Source organism: Hippocampus guttulatus, chromosome 13 (genome assembly GCF_054856545.1).
Source record: "Hippocampus guttulatus isolate MCC_2025c chromosome 13, RoL_Hgut_1.0, whole genome shotgun sequence".
Taxonomy (NCBI): domain Eukaryota; kingdom Metazoa; phylum Chordata; class Actinopteri; order Syngnathiformes; family Syngnathidae; genus Hippocampus; species Hippocampus guttulatus.
This window is the reverse complement of record NC_141273.1, coordinates 17726419-17749569: the sequence shown is the minus strand read 5'-3', so window position 1 is coordinate 17749569 and position 23151 is coordinate 17726419. Positions and strand designations below refer to the sequence as shown.

The 23151-nt window shown below is 41.4% G+C and overlaps 1 protein-coding gene across 1 annotated transcript; it reads left to right on the top strand.

Moving 5' to 3' along the window:
* The first annotated feature begins 9067 nt into the window (after positions 1 to 9067).
* osr1 (odd-skipped related transcription factor 1) lies at positions 9068 to 21916 on the top strand. The gene is made up of 3 exons (XM_086128239.1): positions 9068 to 9379; positions 14973 to 15677; positions 21240 to 21916. Exons 2-3 carry the CDS (start codon positions 15001 to 15003, stop codon positions 21370 to 21372), a joined length of 810 nt encoding a protein of 269 aa, XP_085984365.1. The 5' UTR covers positions 9068 to 9379; positions 14973 to 15000; the 3' UTR covers positions 21373 to 21916.
* The last annotated feature ends 1235 nt before the right edge of the window (positions 21917 to 23151 follow it).

Here is a 23151-nt window from a genome sequence, read left to right as displayed (position 1 = left end):
TTTTTACTTGTGGTCGACTGGTTAGCGCGTCAGCCTCACAGTGCGGAGGTGCAGGGTTCGATTCTGTCTCCGGCTTTCCTGTGTGGAGTTGGCATGTTCTCCCCAGCACCTGTTTGGATTTTCTTTGGGTACTCCCACATTCCAAAACCATGCATGGCAGATTTATTGGACAGTCCAAATTGTTCCTAGGTGTTATTGTGAGCGTGAATGGTTGTTTATCTATATATGGGTGTGCTTCCTCCGGGCACTCCAGTTTCCACCCACATTCCAAAAACAAGCATGGCAGGTTAATGGAACACTCTAAATTGTCTCGAGGAGTGGGAGCGCGGATGGTTGTTTATCTATGTGTACCCTGCGATTAGCTGGCGATGAGTTCAGGATGTCCCACGCCTAATGCCCAAAGTCAGCTGGGATAGGCTCCAGCACGCCCTGCGACCCTTGTGAGGATACGGCGGCCCAGAAAAAGGATGGATGGACTACACCACACATTTTCAGTGGGAGACGGTATGTACTGCCGGCAGGCCAGTGTAGTACACACTCTTTTAGGATGAAGCCACACTGTTGTAACACATGCAGAATGTGGCTCCAAACCTGTATGTACAGTACCTTTCAGCATAAATGGTGCCTTCACAGATGTGCAAGTTACCTATGCCATGGTCCCTAACACACCTCCAGGATTTTGAACTTAACACAGCATTACGGATGGTCCTTTTCCTCTTTGGCCTGAAGGACACAACATCCAATATTTCCAAAAACTATTTGAAACATGGACTCGTCATACCACAGCACACTTGTCCACTTTGCGTCAGTCTTTCACAGATGAACTTGGGCCCAGAGAAAATAGCGGCATTTTTCAGTGTTGTTGATATATGGTTTTTGCTTTGCATGGAGGAGTTTTAACATGCATTTGTAGATCTGAAAACAAACTGTGTTTGCTGACAATGGTTTTCTGAAGTGTTCCTGAGCCTATGTGACAATATCATTTACACAATGAGACTATGTCACCCAGTCGACCTGGGAATGTCTTGGGATCCCCCGGGACGAGCTGGAAGAAGTGGCTGGGGAATGGGGAAGTCTGGGCTTCCCTGCTAAAGCTATTGCCCCCGTAAGCCGACCCTGGTAAGCAGTTGAGTATGGATGGATGGTGGTCAGAAACTTTAACAATCTAACTCAATGGATTTGACAAATGCATGGGCATGCTATTTAATTTCATTGTGTTTTTATGCAATGGCAATAAAACGAAACTTGAACTTGCACCAAGTAAGCATGTTATTTGTGTTTGTATTACCCCTCTAAATACAACTGCGACGTTCATAACTGATATCAACCATGATTATATTGATCATCAAAGTAAAGCATCAGGAGACCTTTGTAACTCACTGACTTTTTATTACTTTTTTTTGTTGCAAAGATTTCACAGGGTTCGTGGTGAGATGATCTGAATGTCAGTTTGTGGGTGGATGCACATCTTGAACCGAGTTCAGTTAACGCAGTGATGTGTTGTTTCTCTGGACTGCATTCAGCAGGAATATGGTACTCCTGGGATCTTGCATAAACCGAGACTGCCTTCGTGCTTACTTAAACCCATCACTCATCATTCACGAGCGCGTAGCTTGCAAAAATACTCATCTACTCATCGCACTGAGCTAAACTTCGCAGACTGTGTTTCCTTCGTCATTATCGTTTTCAGTCCATTGGCATTATGGTAGGCAGTCTTTGATGTGGCAGTCTGGACTTCAATCCTTTCCCTCGGAAAATGAGACCATATACAGTAGATTTACCAAAAAGAATGTTCAAATAAAAAAGGAAATACGTCCCGAAGTCAAGACCATAATAGCACTTTCACTTGATAGTGACAGTGATTGTCATTGTGTCCCAGATCAGTATCCTATTGTAAGTGTCAGAGTATTACCAGTAGAGGGCAGTCACTGCGCACAGATGTTATCCCACAGAGTGGAGCCCACATCTTTTTTATTTGAGCCAAGGCACATATTTTTTTTAATTTCTAGCACACCAGCAAACTGTGACATAAAAGCTATATATTGAACAACAACAATAATAAGAAGAAGAAATGATAATGATGAATTTGTCTTAATTTGATGACTGTTGTTTTTACATTTAGTCAATTAACATCCAATGCGCTGAAGCAAACGAGGCAATCACTGCTGTAGACAAAACGTATGATGGGGTTGTCTGTTTGAACATCAGATTCATCACAGAGGTCAGTCCTGCTGGTGCTCACCCAAATGGTAAAATAAGCCTGGTATGTTTGGTATTGTGACACAAACCTGGCCCTCTCACCACGTGGCTCTCATTACACAACTGGAAATATGGTTGCAATTCGTCCAGGTAGTACATTGTCTTCATAAAAGCCACATTGTGTTTGGTGAGTCGTAGTGTATTTTGCTGTCCCCCTTGGCACGGGGAAAAAAAGAAAGAGAGAACCCTTCTGGATTGGTTGAAGATGGGCAACTGCTGAATGAGGACTAGTTTCTGATTGATTTTTGATGTACATCTGCAATCCGTACACATTCATATTTTCATTGGCTAACATAACACAGTTCTTCACAATTGATCATATGTGACGCAGACAAATAGATACAAATACATTTCTAATATTTTGGCACAAAAAAGTACTTGCACACTAAAAATTCACTTCATCTACCCGTGAATTGGGCGGCCTGGTGGTCAACTGGTTAACATGTCGGCCTCACGGTGCAGACTTGCAGGGTTTGATTGCGGCCCCGGCCTTCCTGTGCGTTTGCATGTTCTCCCCATGCCTGCATGGGTTTTCTCTGGGTACTCTGGTTTCCTCCCACATTCCAAAAACATGCATGGCAGGCTGGTTAACACTTTAAATTGTCCCTATATGTGAGTGTGAGCGCAGATGATTGTACATCTCTGTGTGCCCTGCGATTGGCTGGCAACCGGTTCAGGGTGTCCCCCACCTACTGCCCGAAGACAGCTGGGATAGGCTCCAGAACCCGTCGTGACCTTTACGAGGATAAAGCGGATCGGAAAAGGGATGGATGGGTGGATGATTTAAATGGAAACATGATTAGTAGTCGTAGTAAGAGGCACTAGTACAAAGTATTCAACTAATATTAATATTGGATTGGATTGGATAAGCTTTATTGTCAAATGCACTGTATGTGTAACATACAGCACAGATGAAATTTCTTCCCTCTCAACATAAAACATAATATAATTATGTTACTATTGCAGGAACACATTCTAATTCGGGATTAACTAACCTGTCTCATGACGGTTTTTACCCATTCGCGTTCTTTACCAATGATTGATCCATCCCTTGGTGAATTATGTCTCATGATGTTCGGAACAACTTACATTGAATAGTAGACTTGTGTGCGCACCCTCTCGTATTTTTTATCAATTCTTGATGACTGGCTCTCACGGAGCAGAATGTAGTAAAGCAAAAAATGAGATCAATTTTAAAGCGCGAACACAATCAGCAGCTGTTAGAACTGCCATAATACCCAAAGCTGGAGCTCCAGCCAGATGGAAATGTTGCACCATGTGTGTAGCACACCTGCTTGTAACCTTGCATGTGGCCAAATCAAAAGCAGCTCCCACAACAAGTAGTTCCCGAGTGACTTGACAGTGTATTCTCATATAATTCCACACACACTCTTTGGTTCATGTGATCATAAAAGTACACGTTTATTTTCAGATGTTTGGCTCTGAACCGGAGGCCAAATCTTAAAAGCAACAATGACTGCATGATTTAAAAAAAAAAAAAAAAAAAAACATAAGATAAAGGAGTCCCATCGGGATGAGTTCATTGAGGCCGAAGAGAGAATGCCTTTGAGCGGATTTTGATTTTGGGTCATTGCTGACCTTGATTTGGGTTGCAGACCACCGCAGCTTCCGATGGGGCAGTCGTGTCTCGGGACTCTGAAGTAAGTTTTCTCTGAGGCTGAAGTGGCCAAGCTATTTTTTAAAAAAAAAGTCCCCAGCGGCAGGCCCCCAGGATTGGGTGAGATCTGCACTTTCCTCAAGATTCTGGACATCGTCGAGCTGCTTTTTTGTTGACACGCCACCACAACACTGCACGGACTTGGAAAACCGTAGCTCTGATTGGCAGACGGGGGTAGTTTTGCACCTTTTTAACAAGGGGGACTGGCCACCCTGATTCTGCATCCAAGAATTCGGGAGACGAGGATCCGTCAGGAAGACAAACGTTGGATTTAGTTGCTGGATGAAGTGTTAATGGTGAGAGAGGGCTGGGCCTCTTTGAGCAAGCTGCTGGTTATTGCAACATACGGTTTAATTCCTAGTGACATTTTGTTTGTTTTTCTCGCTCTTGAAGTTCTTATAATGCAAATGGGGACTGAACGTGATGAGATTTGCTTCCCTCAGCTAATTCTTGAACTTGCACTTTATCATCGTGTGCCGTTTTTTTTTTTCTCAGTTCCTGATTATGTTGGATTTATTCTTGTGCTTATTTGAGACAAATAAAAAACAAATAAAAAAAATCAAGTCAAACATTTTGGAGTTCTCCAGTTGTTGTCAAATTAGTGATTCGGTCAGCAGTGACATGCGCCGAGATTAAGGACTCGTTAGGCACTGATTTTCACATTTCAGAGCCAAACGTCTCGAATGTGCCGCTAAACGGGCAGCCAGACACCAGACATTAAAACAATGGCAGACTGAAAGTTTACAGTTCCATGAAATTGTTTCCACTCTTCTCAAAAGCTTTGTTTTTTGCATTGTGTTAGTATCCCAAGTAAGTATAAAACTGTTTTTCAATGGTAATCTTATTGATTAAGGATGGAAAAAAAACTATTCAAAGCCACTCAAAAATTCTCTCCATTTATTGTTGTTTGCAAATACTTTTTCTTCTTTCTACCCCGCAAATTTGCTGCTGTAGACTGTAAATTTCCCCAGTGTGCGTCAAATAAAGGATATCTTATCTTACCTCGCCTTGTGTGAGTGGCTCACCATCCAGATGAACACACACATGTATTATACAAATCTATCTATCTATATATATATATATATATATATATATACTGTATATACGTATATATACAAATAGAGAGACAGAGTGAGAGAGACACGGCAGCGGCACGGTGGTCAACTGGTAAGCACGCCGACCTCACAGTGCAGAGGTGCAGGGTTTGATTGCGGCTCCGGCCGTCCTGTATAGGGTTTGCATGTTCTCCCCATGCCTTTGTGGGTTTTGTCTGGGTACTCTGTTTTCCTCCCACATTCCAAAAGCATGCATGGCAGGTTAGGGGAACACTCGAAATTGTCCCTAGGTGTGAGTGTGAGCGTGAATGGATGTTCATCTATGTGTGCAACCAGTTTAGGGTGGACCCCGCCTACTGCCTGAAGACATCTGGGATAAGCTCCAGCACTCCTGCGACCCTCGTGAGGATAAAGCGGATCAGAAAATGGATGGATGGATATCATGACTGACTTAGGAGGCACTCTTTCACAGGTTAAGCTGCACTCGTTAGCCAGCCAATGCATTGCTTGCTAGCTTATGTGGCTTAAGCACTGAGTTTACCATGATAGTCCACGACCAGTGTTGGTGACTGTTCATCGTGGAGACACCGTTGTTGTTTATTCTTTTTTTTTTTAAACAAAATTGGACCGATTTATCCTGTTTATTTTTTAATTTGTACTGCCCTTGAATCTGTAATATCTTGATGGTCTGACACTGCGTGGTTCTGACCATTTGCTTCCGACTTCTACTTCCCATGCATAGGTAGCACGTTGGACCACGTTAACACCTGTGTGTCCAGGCGAGTGAAGCTTTTTGGGACCAGATCAGAAGACCTTCAAAATCATTGATTTGCTATTGATTTTGTGTTCAATGTATTTTAATGAGATACAAAATTTTAATTTTGTCTCACAAACCTCAATGTGTGTATAAATACCGGTCTGTACATATATATGTACACACACACACGTATCACCACCATGTTGCCTGTGGCCAGTGCAACATGAGAAGTCTGCGGGACTCTTTTTTTTAAAAAAGAAACATTTTCGTTATTTCAGATGCGTGCATCAAACTAGTAGCCCTTCGCATTGATCATTAGGCAAGCAGTTCTCAGTTTCAAATAGGTTGGTCACCCAAATCTTATCAAATATAGCTTTTATATTTTTGCATCTATGTCTTCCAGTGATTAAGGATTTGTTTTATTTCTGTGGCAAAAGTCCTGTTTTATTGATTACTATTCATATATGAGAACATTTTGCCAAAAATGAATGGCTACCTGGTGCTCCTTCAAAGCACCAAATCATGAGAAATGATGAGACTGGTTTACATACTGGTCATTAGCCTTGAGAAACTGGTTGGAAATAAATGCATATTGTGCATCTCTAAATTCAAATCATTGCATAGTTCTCTGACACCTGTGGGTGTTCACCGGAAAGGGTATTTTTTCATCTGCCGCATTCATTCCATCCGCCGTCACTTGTCGGCGCCACGCAAACGTTGGTGCCGTGCGGTCTTTGACAACTGTGGTGTCGGGTTGCATTTTCTCATCCTGCATCTGCAAGACTTTATGTGTCTTTCAATCGAGGAGTCATCCTCCTCACCAATGACAGCAAATGTCAGTCGAAGCATACAAGTGCACACAAATGATCCGAATTTCAATTTGGTAAACGGCTTTTATCCAACGCGTGCAACATTGTGCTTTTCATGTAGATAAGGAAGAGAAAAATCTCAAGTTCAAACCCTAGGTGAATCCTTCTGTCAATCAACCATCCAAGAGTGTAAAGCATAATCACAGCAAAGAACTTTGAGCACTTTCAGTTGCAGCAAAAAAAAAATAAAAAATTGTTTTGGAAGACAGCCTGCTGCGAATGTCCTGACTATCAATGCGCTCCATCATTTTTACATTAATTTACTCAATCCCATTACGGATCTGTGGGGAGTTGTCTTCGCACTGTTTTGCTTGCCTGTTCCTGAACTTCTCCTTTCTTCTGTTGACCTTTTCTCCACTCATCAAGGTTGCGGGCTCAGCTTTGAATTTCCTTTCATGAGCGTGACACCAAGTATGCCACAACCAAAAACACACAAATTAGAGCGAACCTATGTCACACTTAATAGATTTAAAAATATATATATTCTGGAGTATAAAATCTAATTTAACATTAAAGGCACAGTAACCCCCTTCCTCCCCCCCCCCCCAAAAAAATCATCTACTTAAATTCAAGCCAATGGCCAATTTCATAATAAGTCGTTTTACAACTTGTATTTATTCTCCATTGGTGGGGTACCTATGAGAAAGATTAAAGTCACCAATAAAGCTGTAATTGCCACGGTTGCGAGGTGGTAGGTAGATGACCCCAAAAAGCAGGGAGGCAGGAGGAGTAGGGTGGACTGAACAAAATGTCTTAAAAAAATAAAAGCACTAGCAGGGTACACTGGAGTACCTAACTAAAATACTCAAACAAAGTCCTGAAAATCATAAGAAACCAAAGTTGCAAAAAAAATAAAAAATACATACGGCAGGACGAAATACAAGCAAAGTGACGAGACAACGAGAAACACCTTGACACAAAGGCTTGAGCGATCTGATTGGTCAAACACCAGAGACCTGCATGACGAAAACAGGTGGAGACAAAAAGGGCACATGAGGGAACAAAACCAAATGTCATCTAAACAAAAACCTAACAGTAATATGTCAGCATCTACTCGCGATTCGACTGAATTGGTCAGTCAACCTGGATTGCTGAAGCATCATGCGTCCCTGGTAATTACAATTTGGGAAACCTTCAGTGAAGCAATTTATTTGACGGGCTAGAGTTCTCCAGCAGGTGGCAGATTGTATTCACAGTAGCTCACGTGCGGCTAAAGTTGCGGTCTACCTCGAAAGTGTGTGTGTGTGTGTGCGCGTATAGATGCTAGATAGCATACATATATGACGTAATAATTAAATGTATGACATAATAATTAAATGAAAAACTATGGCAAAAGTAGGACAAAATATTTATGGTCTAAAACTTAAGTGAAAAAATATGGCAAAAGCAACATCTGTCTGGTAGGCCTAATTTAATCCGGTGTCTTAAAACAATTGATATGACAAGTACTGTGGTTAAGTTAGCACCGCCATCTGTAGGCAGTCCCATCGCCTCATGTGTGCTTTAAATATCATAGATTTACTTCCCAACCCCCGCATGTCAAGGAATCAAGGAATGCTGTACAGAGCCAAGTCCTGGTACACTTTAGAGCATGAAGAGCTCATGTATGTGAAAAAAAAATCTGCTCAGCATTCTCTGTTCTATTGTATTTCATTTCAGTATGTAGAGAGCACATATGCGCAGACTTTCCCATCACAGGGGAAGAGTCAACTTGTAACGTTTGCGAGATGGTGGTGGACACCAAAAAGCAGGCAGGAGAGAGGAGCAGGGTGTTCTTGAAGAATTGTATTTAAAACACAGAAAACTAAATCTTAAACAAAGTCCAAATTAACAAACAAAAACTATCAATAACCAAAGCACTACCAGAAAAAAAACATGACAACAGCAAAGGAACAGCAAACAAACAAACATGACAGTAGCAATAAGCAACAATGACCCGACACTGAGTGTTAGGGGTGGGAGTCCTTTTAAGGCCCTAATTACCTATGACCAACAGGTGTGCAGCTGCCGGGGGAGCCCTACAGTGCCACCTGTTGGTCCATAAACCGAATCATGACACAACTTGTCCAAATGCTGAGCTTTGATACCTAAATCTGTCGCCGGACGCCGTCGAAGGATATAACAGTGTGAGAACGGCAACTCGTGTGCACTTTTTTCTTTTCGCACTTTTTTCAAACTTAATAAAATGACCCCAGTTTGTAGGTTTTTATAATCTATTTGTGATGTCGTAGGCGTTGGAGACGAGTGTCTGTTTCAGTATTTTAAGTACTGTCCATTCCAAATGTTTTAATGGGTAGTGGTCAGGGCTCTTGCGTTGGTCAGTGAAGTTGGCCAACCGTGAAACACTTTTGGTAAGTATAGAAATCGTCTTAGCTGCTTACGCAAGTCTTGTGAGTTGTGGCTCACGTCGAGTCCCTCACAGAACAGCGCAGCTCTGGTCTGCGTAATCTTTATGTATCCCCGACGGCTTGTATTGGATGTGGGTTGGCTGAGTGACGCGCCAGTCGGAGCTTCGCTCTGCGCAATAAAGAGACGCGGGTCAGTCAGCGAACGGGGAGAAGCAAAGCTGCACCAGCACACGCCGCCGTGCCTTGTCAGCTCAGACGCATTTTGCGGCGAACTGAGAGGTGGAAACATGCTGTGGTTTCATTAAAACTCACGTCAACGATCGCGCTTCATCTTCACGTTGCCACGAACGCTTCCCAACCGCGGCAGACCTCCGCGTCGAAGAGGGGGATCTTTCAGGGGGTTTTTTTGTTCGGTAAGTCCTCTCTTTTATTTGTAAACAAACACGCTCCTAAGTGCAACAACAGGAGTTTGCGTGAAGGCACGTTGACGGTCACAAAACTATCACGCCCTTACTCATGGCGCCTTTTTGCGATGTAGTTGAGGACACAATTATTGAAATTCATACGGTGCATGAAATGTGTTGAAGGCTTGCGTGGGAATTTTTTTGCAACGGGAATTATTTAAATTCCATCCATAATTGGTCTACTGCTGCTAATTGTGTATGTCTACAAGTTGGGTAACTGCCAATATTATGGTTGATACGTCGTTCAAATGAATTTATGAGGACATTGATGGTGTCGTTTCACTATACTGTACTTCCCACAGTAAAGTCTCAAAAAATACTTTTCAGAGTTGGTATTTTTTGTCAAAATGGACTAAATTGGCTCATTTACGCTGAATGACCTCCAGACAGCATCCCTCTTAGGTGAAGCGAACATGAACAAGCATAACTTGTGCAATTAGCCCAGTGTGAATAAACATTGCTAGAGAGAAAGGTGGAGAAAGAGCCTTAAGATGACTTTTAAAGGAAACACTTACTGCATGCAGCTGCAACCCCTGCCTCACTAATTGATGATGCTGGCACTGTAATGAAGCATAATCCAATAAAGACCTTGTGTGTTAGATTGGAGGTCTGGGAGGAAGATGTGGGGCGTTAAAAGCATTGACTGTTTTTTTCAGCACCTTGACTAATAAAGGTCTGATGACACCGGTGGTTCTCCTTGGCTTGATGCCGCTTCATGTTGTGCTCATTGAGAAAGAATGGGTATCACATTTAAAATTGGAATTTTTTTTACAGACGAAGTAGAACTGTGTTTCCCAACTTTCATTGAGCCAAGACACCCGTTTCACATTGGAAAAATTTCAAGGCACCCTCCCACACAAAAAGTAATAAATACTAAAATAATTGTGTTGCAGTTTAATCTAAGGGTGGAATCTGGGCCCGTTTAAATTGAACACAAATCCACTGACATACTGGCAGGAAGCTGTGACTTATTCTGAATGGCAACAGCTTTATTGTAGCTTTCCACCAATTAATGGAAGAGCATTTAATTGTTTTGCCTGTCACAATGTGCCACTGGCAGCGATAGATGAACAAAGATGCATTAAAGTTATAATGAATCATATTTTTTGCCCGAATGAAGTGAAGTTGGTATATTTCCTGTGGCACACCTGCTGATCTCTCAAGGCACACGAGAGTGACATGGCACTTTGCTTTTTGAAACAGTGAACTTGAAATCTTTGGAGCTTTGTCCTTTTTAAAATCGGATTATCTAAGATGTTACCTACTTTCATCAATAAACAGTCGTCAAAAATACAAACAAAATTGACAAATTGAAAATATTTTTGTGAAATGTCTCACGAGTGCAATTGCACGTAAATTGCACAGACATCTTATACCTGCCATGTTGTTGCTTTTAAATTCAAACTCCTCTCGGCTATTTAGATTGAAAGTATTCATACAGAACTGTAAACTCAAGTAATTTGCTTCCTAAACAATTGTATTGTATAATCTCTAAAGAGCTGAAGTTTAAAAACACACACACACACACACACACATTTGTGCAGATATTTTCAAAATAAGAACGTAAAAGCTACAGGAGCCACAAGCGCGTAGATCATGTATTTTTTATTTACCTAATATCAAGATCTATTTTTAAAATCTTTAATAAAGAAATATATATACAGTATATATACAGTATATATATACGCACGCAGGTGTGTGTGTGTGTGATTAAAAGGCCAAAATGGTTTTGGAGAGACTCTTCCATGGGGGTTGTAGTGTGCCAGTCTGATCAGATTTACATGGAGGTGAGAAGCAGCGTCTCGGTCACCCCACAGTCCCTCGGAGGTGCTGAATGTAACAGTCTCAGCTTAAGCAGAGGATCCACATGGCTCTCTGGATCTGGAGGCCCCCGATATGCAGACATGAAAGGGTTAAAGGTGAGGAGAGCCTCAGCAGCAGAGCAACCTCTATCCTCTAATGACCTCCCGAGTAAAAGTCAATTACTTCTGCGTCATGATCAGAAAGGAAGAGACCACAGGGGGGCTGTTTGAGCTTCACTGCTCCTCATTACAACGACTTCATTCACTTTAGTGATGAGCGGCCTGACCACCACTTGAAGCCTTTGACATTAAGGCTATTATTGTTATTATTATTATTTTTTGTACACAGCACATGAACAACCTGGCATGGAGCTGTTAACAATAAAATATGCATGATTGGATGGTTCACAAAATTCTACGAGGCAGTGATGTATTTTAATATTTTTACAATGTGATTGTGATTTATGTAAACCTATTCAAACTAAATTAGCTGAAGTAGATTGTTCTTGATGGTTGACCCATTACTTCACTGCTCTTTATCCTTCAGTCCAACAGTATTTCTAAAAATGTGTGATTATCTACAGTATTGCATGCTATGTAAACTGAGTTGAAGCAAAAACGAAACTAATTTAATTATTTTGATTCACACTCAAGAGATGTTGACCAACCCCTACGATTTGCTTCTTGATAATGAAAGCATGAATATTAAACGAAGATATATTCACTGTGGTGGCCCGGTGATGCAGTGGTTCGCGCCTTGACCTCACATTCCCAGAGGTTGTGGATTCAATCCCTCTGGCCTTCCTGTGTGGGGTTTGCATGTTCGCTCCGAGCCTGTGTGGCTTTTCTCCGGGTACTCCGGTTTCCTCCCACATTCCAAAAACATGCATGGCAGGCTGATTGAATGTTCCAAATCGTCCCTAGGTGTGGGTGTGAGCGTGGAAGGTTGTTCATCTGTCTGTGCCCTGTGACTGGCTTGCAACGGGTTCAGGGTGTCCCCCACCTTCTGTGGGTTTTCTCCGGGTACTCCGTTCCCTCCCGCATTTCAAAAATATGCAGCATAGGTTAATGGGACACTCAAAATTGTCCCTAGGTGTGATTGTGAGCTCGAATTGTTCGTCTATGTGTGCCCTGCGATTAGTTGGCACCCGGTTCAGGGTGTCCCCCGCCTACAGTCTGAAGACAGCTGGGATAAGCTCCAGCACACCCATGAGCCTTGTGAGGGTAAGTGGATCAGAAAATGAATGCATGGTCGATCATCAGGGTTTACCATTATTTAATTGTATGAGCTCAACATCATTTACTGTTCAAGGTTAAATGATGTTATATTATTGCTAAGTGTAATTGTTGTATCAATAGGTTATTGTTACAGGAAAGTGTTGTATCAACTACCATGTTTATTATTGACAGCTAGTCTATTTCAGAAAAATAGTTCAATGGTACAGGTCAAGTTAATCCTATAATAACAAAACAATATATTGGTATATTAATGTAGATATTGTGTTGGATTTGCCTGTTGGTGTACTGTATGTTGTACAACAATAGATTTTATGGTACGCAGAGACAGTCGGATATGACTCTTCTATATTGATAATGAAATTAGTGGGAGGATCTCATTCGTTTTTCCTACTCTTTACCTCATTCATTAGTCATGCTTGTTTTGATGATTTCTGTGAATTAACTAAAAGTTTTGTTTAAAGTAACATATTCTGTTACTTTATGATACTTTTCAAATACAGTAAATGTTATATTATTTTATACTGTACATGCTCAAAATAAACAGAGAGGGAAGCGCAGAAAGCAAAGCATGTAAGCCTGATGATTTTTTTCAATCTTTCGAGGTCCCTCCATCTGAGACATGCTTCATGAACAAGAGGTCGTTTTACTCGGCAGTGCTTATGACATGAATACATTTTCATGAATCAGATTATCGTCCGTTGTTCATTGATTTGTCTTTGGCCAAGAGCTGGGGGAAATGTAGTTGTTCACATACTGTAGGTGACGTTTTTATGAAGCTGACGTGCTGTTGGCGGCGTCCTCCTTTCACCTAAATCAGCTCCCCTCTGACCCCCAACCCGGATAGATTCAGAGAAAACAGCTGGATGGATGCTAACATGTTTTATAAGCATTTCAGAAGAGGGAAGACATCGAGATATTTCATCCACAACGAGTGAACATTAGCTTCAGTTGTGTGTATAGCGCGCAGGGCTGCTCAAATGGAGCGGGGAGCTGCTCTGCTCGCTGTCAATCATAGACTGACTGCAACAAAGACACATTGTTGTCTTGTTATTCCTGCTTATCAAAACCTGATTTAACAGCTCACAGGCTCTTGATCAATGTCGCCATTCTCTTACACCACCTTCAACAGCTCCAGGCATGTTTCTGGCAACAGCAAACACACACATACGCTTTTCTCAATTTCTGTCTGGCGCATTCATGTATGTGTCTTCAAGCTGCCAAGTGTGATTCACTCACCTTCCTTGACACATTTACCTCACGCATACACTCTCATTTGTCACGGTGCATTGTTACAGAGCTATTTCTTGCACAATTTTCAAGCAATTCACATGAGCAAAACGTTTTAATAAACCTTGTAGTGTTCACCACGACGGTGAACACTGATAGGGAATGCCGTCGTGGCTTTCCCTATCAGCAATGCATGTGGATAAGTACTGTGGAAACTCGTTTTTAAAAATTTCTCAATCCTTTAATTTTTTTCCAAGACAATAGTTCTGTTAGCTACGACAGAGCCACCTTCGAAGAGTTTCTGCGTTGTGGTTCAAACAGTGCAGGCCCTTGAAACGTGCAGTCTTCATAAGCAGATCATGACTGCTCCTTGAACAGCGTTTATCAAAAATCAAAGTTTGATGTGTAAAAGTGCCAGATGGGGGTGGGGGTCAACATCCAACTCACCATTCTTGATTGGGCCTGGGGGGTTCTGATGTATTTGTACTCTATATACTAAACACAGCGAGGCTTTACAACACAAAAAATAATTTTGAGATTTGTTTGAATCCTGTTCTCGTTATTGTTAAACAACATTATCCATGGGGTGGGGGGGGGGGGTGATTTGCTGGAGGCAGAACATTTTTTTGTTTCGGGAAGACAGCGTAAAATACTTGGTCAGCGTAAAATACAAAATCCCTTAAAGCACAGGTGTCAAACTCAAGGTCCGCCATATCATTTTGTGTGGCCCGCGAGCGCAAATCAAGCATGTCAACTTTCCATGATGCTTGCTCAAGGCTGAACCAAAATTTCAAATTCCATCCATCCATCCATTTTCCAATCCGCTTTATCCTCACAAGGGTTGACTTCTGATTTCAAAATTAACACCACACCAATTTGTTGTGCACTGAATATGTAAAATGTGGAGGTGATCAAACATTTATACGGTTTTCCAAAATTCACAGTCATAATGGCCCTCTCGGGGAAACCTACAATGTGGCCTGCGACAAAAACGAGTTAGTATTGAAACTGTGAAACGGCCAATTCCTGAAAATGTTTGGTTTAACATTTCAGTCTTCACTGTAAATCCGAACTGCAACATGTGGCTAACAGATCATTTTGAAGCGGTCTGTTCTTTTTCCCTTAGCCACGTGTATAAATCATATTTCGATTGTTGCAAGCGGTTTTGGTTGTTGTTTTGATGGCATCAGGAAGGAATGACTCTTCTTGACACATGAAGTCGCAATGATTCAAAGAATTTGAATTGATCCGCCAATGTGTTCTGTTTGTTCCAGACATCTAATTGGATTTCTTGCCTCCGCCATGGGCAGCAAGACTCTGGCAGCTCCAGTCCCTCTCCACCCATCGCTCCAGCTGGCGAATTATTCCCTTCTCCAGAGCTCCACAGGCCTTCAGCTGCCAACGGATCACTTGCACAGCATCTACAGCTTCAGTGCCTTGCATGCCATTCAGCTTCACCAATGGACCCCGGGCTACCTGCCCGTGGCCTTGCCTCGCTGCACTCTTTCAAAACTACCTGTCCAATTCTCTTCGATGGCCTCCATCCCGATCTTCCCTCATCACCCGCAGCCCAAGCAGGACTCAGCGGCTCAGATGCAGAGCTCAAAGGACAAGCCTCGCTTTGACTTTGCCAACTTGGCCACAGCAGCCACCCAAGAGGATCATCTGAAGGCGGAAGACCTGAGCATGTCAGGTGTTGCTGCTGCCGCTGCCGCCGCCGCTTCGTCTCACCATTCTGAGTCAACCGGCCTCGGGTGCCTCCTGGATGTGGCCAAGCTCTCCTACCCGGAGCGCAAATCCAGTCGTGGCCGGTTGCCCTCAAAGACCAAAAAAGAATTTGTCTGCAAATTCTGTGGCCGCCATTTTACAAAATCCTACAATCTGCTAATCCACGAGAGGACGCACACAGATGAGAGGCCGTACACTTGTGACATCTGCCATAAAGCCTTCAGAAGGCAGGACCACCTCCGAGACCACAGGTAAGGTCAAACATTGATGTGAAACCTTCTTTTGACTTTTGTTCTATGGTCCTAGTTTTCAGCTTGGCAGTCAAGCAACACACTAGAAGAGCTTGAGGAAGCTCGATTTCTCAACATTTTGTCTCAGTGGGACATGTTTGGGCACAGCGTTAAGGAACAGGAGACCCAGCCTTAAGCATAATAATATACGTTTCTGGAGGAGCAGACGTAGAGAACTTGATTAAAACAGACAAGTACTGATACATATTGCCTGTTTTATATTGAAGAAGATATTTGTAAACAATTTGTAGGAAATGGAAAAACCTTTTGGGACATTAAGTTCATACCCAGTTATACTTTTAAATAAATGATTTATAGTCTGATTTGATCACATTTCATTCCTTGTCATCACTTTGTGTCGCAAATAATTTGACATGTAACAGCAAGTTTAATGGAATCAGACCAGAATGAAAAGTATTTAGTGGGGAGAGCATGTTTTAAGATATCATAGCGTAGGTGTGGTGTGAAGAGGTGAACAATAGCAGCAATACTAAAATGAAAATACGAGCAATGGTAAATGTTTCTCCTACCACATTTTTTTACTTGATTATTGACATTGTTGGGCAAGTTCAGAAAATGATTGCATGCATCTTTCAAGCATGTTGAAATATATTCTATTTGAAAGGCCCGAGTCACAGTGGTGTGCAACGTATTCACAAAAAAAAATCATAGGAAAAACATTTGCTCTGAAAGCTGCATTGAAAACGCTTATTCGCTCCTCTGCCATTTGCACACAAACAGTTTCACGATATATAATACCTCCAGGGATGTGCGAAATGGGTACAGTATCATCGTGTGAATGAGGATGTGTGTGTGCATACACGTGTGGCATGCAGTGTGTTGCGGCTCAGCCTGAATGTTGTCCGATTGGCAGCCAAAAGTTCTCCACAGTGAAAAACTGTTTTTATCTGAGTTTCAAATGAGACAACTCGATGCAATTTTATTTATATATATATATATATATATATATATATATATATATATAGATACATACATACATACAATATCCTCACAAGGGCCGCGGGAGGTGCTGGATCCTATCGCAGCCATATTCGGGCAGTAGGCGGGGGACACCCTGAACCGGTTGCCGGCCGATCACAGGGCACACAGAAACCAACGATCAAAAAAATAATTATATACATATATATATATATATTCAGGGTTCAATCCCAGCCCTGGCCTTCCCGTGCCTGCATGGGTTTTCCCCGGGTACTCCGGTTTCCTCCCATATTCCAAAAACATGCATGGTCGGTTCGTCGATTACTCTGAATCAGGGATGCCCAACCGGTCGGTAGCGATCAACCGGTGGCCTGCGGACTTGTCCCAAGTCATCTGCGAGAGGTGTCGGGAGAAATGGGGGGAAAAAAACAAAAAGATTTGTGTGTCTATGTGCGTTATTAATATTATATTTTTCTGTGTTAGTGTACACTGCACCCTAAGCATCTTATCAATTTCATTTTCACCAAAAAAGGATTTAAAAAATAAAAAACAAGTCACCTTTCAGGCGGGGGTCGGCAACACGCGGCTCCAGAGCCGCATGCGGCTCTTTAGCGACATCTAGTGGCTCCCTGGAGCTTTATAAAAAAAAAAATTGAAAATGGAAAAAGATTTTGATGGTAGGCTAATATAGCTTAAATAGATATAGATACATGTTGCAGCTCCGAAAAAAGGAGAGCTATGGTGTTGGTTTTTTAAAATGTACACTTTATTTATGCTTTTTACAGTCTCGATAAACACAAACACGTCTGCGTCCGACTCAGTGCCTTCTCTCTTCTCGTTCGACTCGAGAGGCGTTCAAAGACAGCCTCCGAAAATTGGAAATTAATGATCACTTCACGGACACTAAGAAAAGCTAAATAATTCACCAAAACAAAAAAGTCAAGCGAAGAAATCACAAAATAAAATCTATGGGGGCGTTTGTGAACACAACAAAGGAATGAATAACAAACAATTCTGAGACAGTCCAGTCTCCTTCATACATACAGCATGTGTTTCCTTCATTGTAAGTTTTATAGAAGGCTTATTTTTTTACGGCTCCAGACATTTTTTTTTTGTCCTATATGGCTCTTTCAACATTTTGGGTTGCCGACCCCTGACCTAAGGTGACGCCTGACCTGCATTACCGGAGGTTGTGAGCGGTCACCAGTTCCAGCTTGTGATCAGGGCTGCTGTGATAATGCTGTTTTTAAAATTCTCATTCAGTTTGTTTCATCTGCACTTCACCGAGGGCACTGACAGAGAATGGCAATGTGGAGCACCAGGACAAGCCTTTTAAAAAGTTACATGTGAGCTTCGATAGTCATGTTTATGCACTACGCGTCGGGTCTCTATTAAGGTCGGCAGTGATTTCCTTTTCACTAACTCTTTTATCTACTTTAATTTTCTGTTTCATTCATGTTAGGGGCTGTTATGTTGGTCATCATGGCATGCGTGTGGATGCACGTCTGCATTAGTGCACACACACGTGCGTCTGTGTGGGTGTGTGATTGTGCGGTAACGGGTCAATTGTGGAGCGTGGCTGCTTCAAAACTTCATCTTCGGTCAAAAAAGTTTGGGCACTCCTGCTCTAAATTGTCCTTTGGTGTGATTGTGAGCATGAATGGTTGTTTGCCCTGATTGCTCATGATTAAGTTTTGCCCTGTGATTGGCAGTTCAGGGTGTACCCCACCTCCTGCTCTATCTATCTATCTATCTATCTATCTATCTATCTATCTATCTATCTATCTATCTATCTATCTATCTATCTATCTATCTATCTATCTATCTATCTATCTATTTTCACACATCAACAAACAACCATTCACACTCGCAAGCACACCTAGGGCCAATTTACAGCGGTCAATCAACCGACCATACATGTCTTTGGAATGTGGGAGGAAACCGGAGTACCCGGAGAAAACCCAGGCAGGCATATGTGTGTGTGCCCCTCTGTCAGACTTGTTGGTCGAACAACCTTCCTTAGAGTTTAGTGGATAATTGGTCACATTGTAGCGCAGTGGATCTACATTGGTCCCCCCGCACAAGGTTTGGATTGGCCAACTGCTAAACGAGACAGGTCACTGGCTGGATATGTGTTGGCTTTTGTGCAGTCAGCTTCAAAAGTTACTCATTGGGATTGGAAGTCACTGATAGATTTATTCATTTGTATAACATTTACAAAAACATGTGCTGTCAAACTCATTCAGATTGCTTGTTACCACAGAGGAGCGCTAAGAGCTAGCAGCAATGTTCCCTCCAATTTTCCTTGGGTCTGAGCGTTCACACAAAGTCACTGAACATACCTTGGACCACGGTGAGCAACACTGGACATGTACATGGCGGCCAAACCAGTATCACACCTGTCCAAAACCTGAGATCATAACAAGTTACGTGATGTGCTACAAGTTAGGTGTGCTACAAAAAGAAAAAAAAAATCAAAATAGAACATATTGAATAGTGACTTGTGACAGGATAAAACACATTCGAATTAACCCTTTTTTTGTTTTAGTTTCAATTTAACACACAAGTCATGTAAAGCATAATCAAATCTCAATACAATCTGTACAAATATGGTCCCACATTGTCCACTCATAATTAATGGAAAGCATGCCATTTAATAAAACACAAACATTCTAGTCGTGTGTCATTTAAACAGGAAAAAGAGCCTCATTCAAAGTAAACTACGCCCATGTTCGAACGACTGAATGGATCGATCAACAGTCAGTGTCAGTCGTAAATGTTAGTGTATGTGTGTTAATTCATGCTTCAAAATAAAGTAGAAAAACTGAGTGGGCACCATGCTGTACTGAAACTGTAAGGGAAGTGGGAATTGTGTAGTGTCCCGCGTGTAGATTGAATTGAGGTGGAAATGAAAGAATGAGACATCACTGTGTAAAGCATATCACCAGATGGTCTCAGGAACCTTTGAGAAAACCAATGTCAATTCTAAATACAGTTCGGCTCCATGAAGCTAAAGCAACTGATAAACAACACTCAGAAATGCCACCGGCTTCTCTGGGCCCAAGCTCATCTAAGATGGACTGTGCAAATGTGTCTACAGCAGTGGTTCTTAACCTTGTCAGAGGTACTGAACCCAACCAGTTCATATGCACATTCACCGAACCCTTCATTAGTGAAAAACAAAAATAGGACTTTTTACAAATTCAAGACATTAAAAAATGCATTTAATTGAAAAAAGTCAATAAAATTTCAAGACATGAACAGATTTTTTTTAAATTTTACGACATACTATGACGACAGTCACACGTTGACTAGTGAGCAAACTAAATTTCCCGCAGCACTGATTGGACATTCGATGTAATGTGATCATCTGCAGCCAGTGATGGCCAAGTGGGTGTGTCATAACTAAATGACATGTTGAGTCGGGTGTGTCTTAACCTCCATGGCAGAGGCTCCATTGGACACCTGAAACCGATTAACCGAACCCCATGCCTCACTACCTTAAATAAAACACATTGAAAATATGAAATTCAAAACAATTGTCTTTTATGAAATCAATTTCAGACACCTCATTTAATCCCCCTCAAATCCAAATGCACTCAAGTAATCCAAACGCATAGTAATAACATTTGGGGTCATACGAAATTATATTCATCAAGGCATTAACATTTTTTTTTCTGAAAGCAAAGAATCTATTTTGAGCAGATACAAACATTCCATTCTAGCTTTCAGTTCCATAGTTATTTTCCCAGGCGGTAGTGGCATCACAAGACATTACATAGTTTGTATTTGACACAACCCTAAAACCTGGTCTGGATAGTGTAGCATTGCTCTGTGCGTGAATGTTGCCTTCATTTTGACACTTTGACAACTGGCTGGTTTGCCAACCGTTTGATCATGTAGAAGCTTTAATCAGCTGACGGCTGTTCAGATGTTGACTGGTTTTGCAGAGTCTTTGGACCACCTTCAAAATTACATGGCAGCAAAACAGACAGAAGAATATGGACACAAAACAATTAACATGACCGGTTGTGGGTCCAATCTTCAACCCTTGTGCCCATGTCAAAGTGTCCTTGAGCAAGATACTGAGCCCTGATTTGCTTCCACTGGGAGCTGCCTACCATTGGTGTACAAATGTGCACGTGAATGGGTAAATGTGAGCCTTTGTAAAGTATAATATACTAATATAATAATTCCAGACATGCATAAAAGTCGATGAGGAATGCACTCAAAACGATGAAGACTGTCTCAGGTTTGTGCGGACTTCAAAAATTCCTGGGATGCGTGGGCTCACAACAGCAGACATGATAAGACGTCTACAAAGCATGTAACTACCAGTATATATGTGTATTTAGAGTTTTTTTTTCTTTTCTGGAATTCATTTGGGCCCACTTGATTAATAAAACACACACACACACACAAGTGTGCCCCTGAAGTGAAGAAGACGAAGGCGTTGCTAGTTTTGGTACCGGAAAAATGAAGAACAATAATAAGGTTGATCAAGGTTTCGACTGACACGACTAATAACGCTGTTCTGACTTCTTACTTATTGCTAACACTGCAATGTTGTGTTCTATTCTGCAGGTACATTCATTCCAAAGAAAAGCCCTTCAAGTGCCAAGAGTGTGGGAAAGGCTTCTGTCAGTCCAGGACACTGGCTGTGCACAAAACATTACACATGCAAGTCAAGGAACTGAAGCCAGCCAAGATGAAATGAATCTGTTTTCTTCAAGGGAAGGGACGGGGACACTGGATATATACAGTTCAGTATGACCAAATACGATAATCAACCAAAGACTTCCAAAAAAAAAAAAAACTCAGTTATTGGTAGGAAAACCTCCAATTTCTTCCACCTATGTGGGAACGCTGCTCAAGGATTAACATTTTCACCAGCATTTTTTTTTACAAGATACAGAAATAAGCCTTTGTGAAGAAGTGCATGGCTAGTTAGTAAAGTTGTATTGACAAAGACTCCAATGGATATGTGGAATGTGAAATAGCAATAACAATTAAAAACAAACAAAATTTAAAAAAAAACTATGGCTGCTCATTCCAAATAGGGCTTGCAGAAAACTGTATTCCAAAGACAAGGTCCCACAAAATATTCTACAAGGAGGATAAAAGCCATTTTAGCACGTTTCCTCCATTTCATTGTAACATTCCAATGTTATTTTTGTACGGATGCATTACAGTATATAAGAAATGTATTTTTGCACTTTAACCTGATTATTGATTTTTTTTCCTATATATCACTGGATCTTATTTTTCCAACAAGTAATCATTTTTGAATAAAATGTTTCCTGTAAATGTTTGAGTCTGAGTTTGCCTGACATCCATAAACAATATGTGTAAACACCAGATCATCATGCAAACATCATTATCATACAATACATTTAAATATCACTGATACATAGAAGTACAGATATCACAAGCATGAAAAGTGTCTTTGTAATGCTTTTACAAACTAAATCTGTATGTTAAAATCATTTCACTGACTCGTGAAGGAGAAAGGGATTGACGTTGAAATAACTTCAAAAGTGGTTGTTTCATTGAACATACAATAGCTGCTAAACAAGTCACTGCAGATGCCAACAAATACAGTAAGATTACATATTCTACGACGAAAAAGAGTAAAGACCAAGTCTGCCTTTAAGTCAGTTAAAGCATGTGACAGATCCAAAGCAAGAAACAAATTCCAATTGAACTCAAGTTACTGGACTAAAAATGCCTGGATGTCAAAGCTGCACTTAGTTTTTGAAGCCCAACAACTCTCCAGATCCTCAGAACACACAAGAAAATATAAAGTCCTATACGCTTTATGAGGTATCATTTTGTAATTTTAAGGGGTGGATAAACAAGAGACTATTCATTATTCAATGTGGCCAAATAAATAGCTATTAAGAATCAATATGAGTGTGAGCTTTTGAAAGTAGCATTGTTGCATGAACCTTGATTTATATATCTACATAGAGATATATCTATATCTTTAGCTAGCTAGCTAGACTATCAAGTCAAGTCATGAACAACTTTATTGTCAAATGTGCTGTACATACATCACAGATGAAATTTCTTCCATCTCAAGACAACATGCAACAAGAGGAGCCGCTGCGGGTGCCCGCACCACCATCAAAAGAAAAGTTAACATAAAATGACAAAATAATACAAGACAACACATAAGACACAGACAATCATGCAATCTAAACCACTTTCCTGCATACACTTTGTTGTTTGAAGCAGTTATAGATGAAAGAGGAGCGAATCAGTGTCCTTTTCACCAGAAGATCAAAGATGTCATGCTGAAATGTGCACACGTCTGCTACAAGCTAAGTTTGAAAGGAACAAGAAGCTATGATGGGGAGCCATTGGAGATCAATCAGAGTCGCTGTACTGCCAGGGTCTAGTGTGGGTGAGGACACCGGCTGCTGAGTTTTGTATGAATTGGAGCCTGTCCAGAGTTTGGCTGGGTACTCCAGACAGGATTCTGTTACAGTAGTCC

What these genes read in the sequence shown, in the direction of transcription:
- osr1 (XM_086128239.1), top strand. Translation starts at nt 15,001, where the DNA reads ATGGGCAGCAAGACTCTGGCAGCTCCAGTCCCTCTCCACCCATCGCTC. An exon ending in GACCACCTCCGAGACCACAG is followed by an intron (nt 15,678 to 21,239) that starts GTAAGGTCAAAC and finishes TCTATTCTGCAG; the next exon opens with GTACATTCATTCCAAAGAAA.